This window comes from Oncorhynchus keta, unplaced genomic scaffold (genome assembly GCF_023373465.1).
Source record: "Oncorhynchus keta strain PuntledgeMale-10-30-2019 unplaced genomic scaffold, Oket_V2 Un_contig_17811_pilon_pilon, whole genome shotgun sequence".
NCBI classification, from domain to species: Eukaryota; Metazoa; Chordata; class Actinopteri; order Salmoniformes; family Salmonidae; genus Oncorhynchus; species Oncorhynchus keta.
Genome location: NW_026280594.1, coordinates 9,743 through 18,362, shown reverse-complemented (window position 1 = coordinate 18,362; position 8,620 = coordinate 9,743). Strand labels below are relative to the sequence as shown.

The 8,620-nt window shown below is 38.8% G+C and overlaps 1 protein-coding gene and 1 long non-coding RNA gene across 2 annotated transcripts; both read left to right on the top strand.

The window, feature by feature from the left end:
* The first annotated feature begins 433 nt into the window (after positions 1-433).
* Positions 434-4,940, top strand: LOC127919890 (uncharacterized). Its single transcript, XR_008104360.1, has 3 exons — positions 434-629; positions 1,179-1,223; positions 4,903-4,940. It is a non-coding gene; the product is annotated as an uncharacterized LOC127919890 (long non-coding RNA).
* Positions 4,941-5,494: 554 nt separating this feature from the next.
* LOC127919891 (sterile alpha motif domain-containing protein 9-like) lies at positions 5,495-7,768 on the top strand. Its single transcript, XM_052503739.1, has 6 exons — positions 5,495-5,700; positions 5,806-5,859; positions 5,984-6,130; positions 6,348-6,507; positions 6,883-7,504; positions 7,547-7,768. Exons 1-6 carry the CDS (start codon positions 5,497-5,499, stop codon positions 7,674-7,676), a joined length of 1,317 nt encoding a protein of 438 aa, XP_052359699.1. The 5' UTR covers positions 5,495-5,496; the 3' UTR covers positions 7,677-7,768.
* The last annotated feature ends 852 nt before the right edge of the window (positions 7,769-8,620 follow it).

Here is an 8,620-nt window from a genome sequence, read left to right as displayed (position 1 = left end):
GGTATGTATTCATTTGTGGATGTTTTACTGCTCTTTAATTACTTGTTACTTTATTTGTTCTTTTTTACTTATTAAAAAAATGTAACACTTGTTTCTCTTAACTGCGTTGTTGGTTAAGGGCTTGTGAGTAATCATTTCACTGAAAGGTCTACCTGTTGTATTCAGCACGTGATAAATACAATTTGATTTGATTGCTGTTAGTACAGAACGCTTGGATCAACCCTTAAAGAGATGGGTGGGGCTAAAGCTTAAAATGGTGTAGACAAAGGGCTCTCCAGTAGTAGTACCAAAACATTCAAATACCATTTTCTTAAAAGTGAGTCTACAAGTTTATCAACTTTCAAAACAGTATTCCTTTTCCATTGTTCCTCAGCTGTAGTGTATGAGTATACCATTGTGTAGCTCTGAGTCTCTACTTGTGTCCAACGTAAAAAAAAACACACAATTTCAAATTTTGCTACATAAAACCGATTTGTGCTGCTCGGTCACATATGACCATAAAGCACCCTTCTGTGTGTGCTGGTGAATAATCTCGCAACAGACACACCCTGTTATGTCGTCGAGTAACCTAGACATATCCACGTCGTGTCATTTCTCACAAATATAACCAGATCGTCGTCCGTTTCAAGGTAAATTGTACCAAAATAATGCTTAAATATTGTTTGCTGTGTGAAATAACTAATTGCACGTTATGATACTAAAAGTAAATCTATGCTGTTGGATTTTGGATGATTGCTCGTTCATCCGCAATTGACGTGAATTGTTAAATATCAGATTAAATGTGTTTTAACTAGAGTCCGTCACATGTCAAATTAATTCACTAGAAAGTTAAATGAAGTCAGATCTTTAATTTATAGCCTATATCACTTGCTTTCGTGGACAGATAGGTATTGTCTCGATGTGAAGTTCCTACAGGAAGTTCCTCGCAACTATAGCCTACACACAAATATAACCTATCTTGTAATTTAAAGTTAATTGTAAAGTGTTGTCACCTTGTAATTTCATTATGATTAGCCTAGTTATAAGTACAAAATGAATACCTTAATACCAAATTTAGGGCCTACTTCTGTATGTTATATATGGCTTGCCATCATGGAAATCAGTCAGGGATTCTTATCAAGTTAGGATAATCATTACATTTTACCTCTCCCAACATATGTATTTTATTTTCCTTTTAGCAATGCTGTGCTGATATAAAAGTGCATGCAGTTTGCCTGAGATGGGTAAGTATTAAGCACTTGAATGGAGAAAATGTTACTTTGAAGAAGAACAATAGACTAGGGCTACTAGCCCCGGTTTACTGGGCGGCATTAAACTCATTGATGTTTGTAATCGATTCAATGCAATTTCATCTTTCATTTGTGTCCCAGAATGGTTGTGAGGACATGGGGAAATACAACCCACAGAACAGAATAATAGAGAACAGGGTTTAAATGCAGAGCAGAGTATTTATCCAGTCCAAGCAGAGTAGGCCAAACCAGGTAGTCTCAGGTCACAGAAATAAGTGTAAAAGGTTCAGGGATTTTGATTACAATGAGCTCTTTATATGACAGATTAATAAACTTGACTTTAAAGAAATAAAACAAGCCTCTAATAATTTAGTACCCTAAAATGCCACAATGTATGAATTTTAGTTTCTTTTTTCAATGATACAATAATGGCCACAGAGTTAGTGGTGATGACGGATTAACTAATGTAGCTAGGTTTATGTAATTGGAGAGAAATACAATACATTAAACTGTTGAAATTTGAGTAGCCAGTAGGATCCGATTAGTTATTTTATTAGACTATTGATGATTAATGTTAATAATTTAAAGCCACAAACATATGCAACATTTTAAAGTCAAATAAATTATTAACATATGACCATAAAGTGCCGTACGTGTGCTGGTGACTCACCATGGCTGAGACACACCCCGTTACATCAAGTAACCTAGGCATATCCACTTAGTCATTTCTCACATGTATGACAAGCTCACCGTCTGTTTCAAAGTGAATTATACCAAAATAACTTCAAAATATTATTTGCTGTATGAAATAACTAATTGCACATTTTGATAAAGTTAGCCGACTATGGTTTGATTTTTCAGATGTATTTTTCACCAGGCTTTGACGTGAATTGTTTGTAACTGACGAAACTGTGTTAATTGGAGTCTGTCACATGTAAAGTTAATACATTAAAAATGTTGATGAAGTCAGATCTTTCTATGTTAATTCATAGCCTGTATCATTACTTTCCTGCACAGATTGGTGTTGTCTCGATGTTACACTCCTCCAGGAAGTTCCCCTAGTCTGAGGATTAAATTCCCCTTGCCCCTAATCAGCGTTCGGATCAAGCCTTGAACCAATCAGAATATCGAATTCAATGAGGAATTTTCAAACCTTCTTCTTCTGTGGGTTTTATGGCGGACTACAACCCCAAACATTTTATTGCTGCCACCAACTGGACGGGTAAAAAAAATCCATACGTGATAGGGAAACTAATTTAATCCACCCAAATACAAATAGTAAATTGACCTAAACAAACTCCCACTTCCTTTTCCTTTAAAATCTCTATAACCAGAGAGCCAAAGAGAAATATGCAGCTAAAATTAACAATCTGGCAGATCGCTGTTTTAGAACATTTAATTGTAATAATGTTGAACTACTAACTAACAATGTTCCTCAATACAATTTTAAGAAGATTGGTGTATCCCAACTCTGTGGTCAACAAAGATCCCATGGCACTTATTGCAAGAGTATCTAATGATAAGTAACATTTTACGTAAATGAAACTATTCTTGTCGTATAATAGATTGTATAAAAGTAGTATGTAAAGTGTATGAATAATGTATATGTATCAATATCTGTAAACAAAGTTACTTTTGTCCTCCAAAGAGGGCCAATAAAAAAATAGTATATGTGGGGTTAGGGGTGGTGAGTTTCCCTTACACTGTAAAGAGCTTTCGCTGTCGAGAAAAGTGCCATGTAAATCTAATGTATTATTAAAAGTTTTGCCATCTTCTATAGCTTGAAGATCATGGGCGCAGCTTGAGGGATCACTTTTGTCATCGTTGGTCACTGCCTTCAAAGTGTGTCGTATTATGGTTATGCATATTTTCAGACTACATGTCGACTGCATGAACTTAAAAAAAAAATGTGATCATAGGTCATGCAACTGCAGCGACTTGAAGGCGACTTTCAAAACTGCTTCTCACCATCTGCACCATGCAGCCATCACCGGCACTGTGGGAGGCACTATTTGTCAATCAATCATTAGGGTGTTTTTGTTTGACTTACGTGAATGACTTGACTGAAAAAGGAACCAAATTTGCTGCCGATTCTAAACCTAAAGAGGATACAAATGAAAGTGATATTTGATACCTTTCTCTTACCAGTTAATTGTACACAAGTTTCTTAGGTTTGTGTGCGTGCGGCTGCTCTGCCATGGAAACCCATTTCATTAAGTTTCCGACGAACAGTTATTTTGCTGACGTTGCTTCCTGAGGCAGTTTGGAACTCCGGTAGTGAGTGTTGCAACCGTGTTGACAAAACTGACTTGTTGGAAAGGTGGCATCCTATGACTGTGCCATGTTGAAAGTCAGCTCTCCAGTAAAGCCATTCTACTGCCAAGGTTTGTTAATGGAGATTGCATGGCTGTGTGCCTCGATTTTATACACCTGTCAGTAATGGGTGTGGCTGAAATAGCCCTATCCACTAATTTGAAGCGGTGTCCACATACTCTGTATATACTGTACAGCATTAAACTAACCTCGCATCTTTCAAATAATGTTGTCTAGTAAAGCATGGTTCATAATGGAGTTAAATAAGACTAGGCCTAAAACATAGGCAACAGAGCTGGTAGTCTAGTCAGCCCACACTGGATAGGGGGAAATTTGATTCAAAACATTGAATTTCCAAGAGTTGAAAATAATATTAGTTAATAGATCAACAAATGTTCGCATTGAATTCAAATTATTAACTTCCAATGTTTTACCACCCAGATAGGGTGCCGTTAGTCTCTATGATACTACCGTAAACCACAAACTTGGCGGCGAGGGCTGCTCCTATAACTTTGGACCTATTTTCTTATATTTCAATAATGAAGGGTCTCTTTGATGCAGGGCAGGACAGTAACTTTTGTAACCAAATTATTTGACTGTGCCGACCTTATGGTCACACAAGGTGGATTCCTGTAGATTAAAATTAGTGCAGGCCTGGAGATTTAGCCTAAAGATTTGACCGAGGCCTATTTCATGCAGTTGTGGGTAAAAAGGCGTAACTCTGTCGTCAGTGTTGACAAACTGACTTGTTGGAAAGGTGGCATCCTATGACTGTGCCACAATGAAAGTCACAGCTCTTCAGTAAAGCCATAATCACCTTAATGAGTAGGCCTATGAAATAATCGAAATTCCAAGGGAAAACCTGATCCCACACAGAATTTGGGGACAGAATATTAGCAGCATCCAGACACCAAATAAACACATTTTTGATTACTCCACAATCAGTCCTTAAAGATGAAAAATGCATTGAATCTAATCAGTCATCTCCATTTATTGTACAACAATCTCCAGTATTCCAAACTCGCATCAACTGTTGAAATAATGTTTTGTTGGGAACTGCATTTTTGCGTTTCCATAATGTCATCCAATAGTCTATTGTTCTTTTCAAACTATTTACACTGTAAATTCCATATAGGTATACACTGCCTGTAGATGTTGAGCCCCTATTCTCATCCATTTGAAATCTACATTTTTTCCTAAAACCTATTATGAAAACAAAATGTAGCAAGGTGTTCAAGCCTTATCAAAGCACTAAACAAATTAGTTACCATCCATCGTCTGATGACCTAAAATGTCTCTAATATAAAGTCATACGTTTTTCTCTGCATAAATGAGTGAGTAGACCTATTTTATTTTCCAGAGTGGAATAGTTTGCCTTTGGGCGAATGGACAGAATCCTGTGAGCTCCTGGTTAAAATCCATTGGAGTAAAAAGAGACATACATTATGAAACTTTTTGAAGAGGAGGTTACAGGACCTGCCCTAATGGAGTTGCAGGACAATTATCTACGTGATGCATTTGAAATGAAAGGTGGCCAAATCCAAACTTTCGCTGCGCAAACGAGATGAACTTTTGAAGGCAGGACCACAGAAACTAAAAAGAAGACAGTAGTACAAAGAGGAATGCCAGAAATGTGGAATCCAGTGCTGTTTCCACACTTGAGTCAAACACAAGGTTGAGAGATTCAGTCCAAAATGGAAAAAAGAACCCATTTCAACAGAGAAAAAAATGAATCAACATTGGTCAATGCGTCTTTGTCTATTAGTGAGTATCGCAAATTTGACAAACACGATAAAGACTTCAAATACGTCACAGAGTACTTCCACCAGAGAACGGAATTGAAAACATGATTGTCCCATGCCATGAATACAAATCACTGGAAATTGCCCATAAATTAGAACAAAAAGCTTACTGTCAAAGTTGCAAGTGAGGTTCTCAGATTTGCCGTGGGTGCATGAATATGCGATCCAATGGCACAATACACTTTGGGGTCATGGATAAGGCTACAGGCATCTACACGCATGGTGAAATCATAGGAATACCAGTTGAAAACCAAGATTCATTTGTGGATGCATTAGACTACATTGAACACTGCTTCAAAGGATCAACCCATCCGTCTGATGCCAGGAGTTGCATAAGGAACCCAAAGTTCATTGAGGTATTGACAAGGAGGCCAGTGAAACAACCTGGATCATTGAATATGATGTTGTCCCCAAGGCAAGAGTGGTGAAAGACAAAACTGTACTGTGTCACTATTCTAAAGTTCAGTGAGAAAGCCAACAAAGTCATCTATGAGGAGAAAGCCCCCTATCACAGAGTAGGGGGCTAACACACCCCGCATATCAGAGGATGGCCTAATTAATTTCATTCAAGGTCTCCTGGACAAAGATCAACAGAGAGAGGAAGCTGAACTCTCAGACAACCAAACAGCTTGACTGCAGAGAGGATCAGAAGAGAAAACTCTCCATCCTCCTCACATGTGGAAAAAGTACATGGATGACTCACTGTTCTACATCATCGTGACAAACAAACTTAAACAAGAACATCTTGAGAACATCAACTTCTTGACTCACATGAATATATTTTGTGTTTGACTTTGACCCCAGACTCGAAGACATCGGGTCTATGTGAGAAATATAAGGAGCACCATGCTACAAACCTTCATTTTCTGCATGACTATGCAATGACTGTGGGCTGAGCAGTGCTGACTTCATAAAACCGTTTACAGCTCTTTGATAGACCAAGCTGGATTTTCTGCAATGGACGAAACGATTATCTTGGTGGTGAGAAACCTTGTGATGAAAGACCTGGATCAAAACAAAGAAAAAGCAGCTGAAAAGAACAGTGTCTGTGATCTGCAATGAAATTCTTCCTCCAGGGTCATTTGTGGTGGTTTTCTTGCTCATGTCCCACATCGAGCAACCTCTTGCTGATACATTCCATGAATTCTATGCAGAAATGAATGGTCGGGACGATTTGGCTATAATATCAGAGTCAAAAGAGAACTACAAAAAGTGGTCAAGCTTTGCTCAGGTATCGTGTAGCATGGCTGCACTAAAGAGATCAGTATTGTTGAAATGCCAATGAGTCATGTAGATGCCACTATTCAAAGCATTCAGCTTTCAGTTATCACCCACAAGGAGTTTGGCTCAGTCTTCAACAGCTGGGTCTATGCTTCTTAAAGCCAGTTGAAGAGGATAAGATTAATTGCTTGGACATAGTCAGTGTTGACCAGTGATGACACACAAACTTGGAGATACTGGACCAAGACACAAAATCCAACATTGAGAAGTATTTCTATCAAGGTGGGAAGATAGACTGATGAATTTGTGGCTGGTAGATAAAAAACATTGTGGGGAAGTCATCCAGCGAGATGCATACCGAGAAACAAACAACATTCTAGAAGACATTTTACAGGGTAATAGTGCCAAAAGATCCATTGAGACTGTTAATATATGTCACCAAGCCGGCAGTGGTGGGAGTACAGTTGCGCGACAGATCCTCTGGAATTGGAAAGCAAAACTGCGATGTGCAGTAGTTAAACAATCCCATGAAATCACAACTGTGTGTGAGCATGTAGTGCACCTGAGGGAATATGAAGAACGAGACAAAAACAGCTGTCTCCCAGTGCTTTTGCTGTTGGAAGATTGTAATGCAGAGTACCGAGATGATCTTAGGCGGGAATTAGGCAATGCAATTACAACCAAGAAAATAAGTGCCTCTGTCCTATGTTTCATCCTGCTCATCTGTAAAAGATCTCATGATCCAGAGAGGATGTGCCGAGCATTGCCGTCTCAGACTGTAGCAGTGACACACAAACTGACAGATGAAGAGAAGACTCTCTTCTCAAAGAAACTAGAGAGACTAAAGCTGAAATTTGAACCTGAGTTCATTCTCACATTTGTACTGATGAGTGAGGGGTTTCCAAACAAGTTACATCGAGGGTTTTGTGAAGAATCTACTGGACAATATTGATCATTCATCTCTCATCACTACTTTATCAGATTTGTGGCACTGCTGAACTGTTATGTTCAAGACTCGTATATATCTGTGTCACACTGCGAAGCTTCCCTTGCCTTAGGTATTCAAGTGGATAGAATCCGTTACCATGCATTTGAGAACTTCTCTCAGTGAACAAGCTAGACTTGTTTTCATACACCTAAAGGAGAGTACATCACATCTCATCCATACGGATAATTCATCCAATGTTGGCAAAGGAAATTCTAGTGCAGCTCTAAAACTCTGCCACAGAGTGAAATAGCAATGGATCTACTACAGGACAAAGTACTTATGAGTCATAGGTTTGGAAGAGATGATTTTCTGAAGTTCATCCGAGTTCTTCATCAGACGCAACAAAAAAAAAAAAGCAGAGGAGATTCTGAGGACAGTTCATTCTTCCTCTGATTGAACATGTCAGCACTGAAACAGGGGGCATTGAAAAAGCTGTTGATTTTTTGAAAGCAGCCTACACAGCTTTAGGAAAGATGCAATTGTTGCCCAGCAGCTGGCTCGTCTGCTCTACACTAACACAAGGTTCGAGGAAGCCCTACGTTGGGCTGAAAAGGCTAAATCAATCCTGCCATATGATACATTTGTCCTGGACATTAGGACAGGTGTACAAGTGGTGGTTTTATCACATGCATGACACTCTTGACAAGCAAGAATTACCGCCTGAAAAAGTTACTGAAATTATAGACACAGCTCTGAAAGGAATTTCAGCTTTCAGGCCTTGAAAAAAACACCCAAAAAAGAGCACGTTAGTCTGAACAACTCCTACTATGGGGAGGTGGATGTTGGATGCAGACTGCTTCGACTCATATCAGCAGGGATGTTTTTACAACCAAAGATGGAAAGTCTGAGCTGATGAAATACTTGCTAAGTGACTACATACCGCAAGCAGTTGAAAAACCCTGGCTTAGGTTCCACGGCCAACTAAAAAGGAATGAACAAGAGTATTTACCATGCTCTTGAGTGCATTTCTGAAAACCTCAGTTACTTTCAGACAGACATCAGTGAGGAGGAAGAGGAACTTGACACAAGAGAGCCTGAACAAGTACACAATCCAAGGAAATGGGTGA

Bases quoted from the DNA above. Each gene is read 5' to 3' on its own strand.
- LOC127919891 (XM_052503739.1), top strand. From the start codon at position 5,497: ATGAATATGCGATCCAATGGCACAATACACTTTGGGGTCATGGATAAG. The intron at 5,860-5,983 runs GTAGGGGGCTAA...GCTTGACTGCAG, and splicing joins AGAAAGCCCCCTATCACAGA to AGAGGATCAGAAGAGAAAAC. The intron at 6,508-6,882 runs GTCGGGACGATT...TGTGGCTGGTAG, and splicing joins ATTCTATGCAGAAATGAATG to ATAAAAAACATTGTGGGGAA.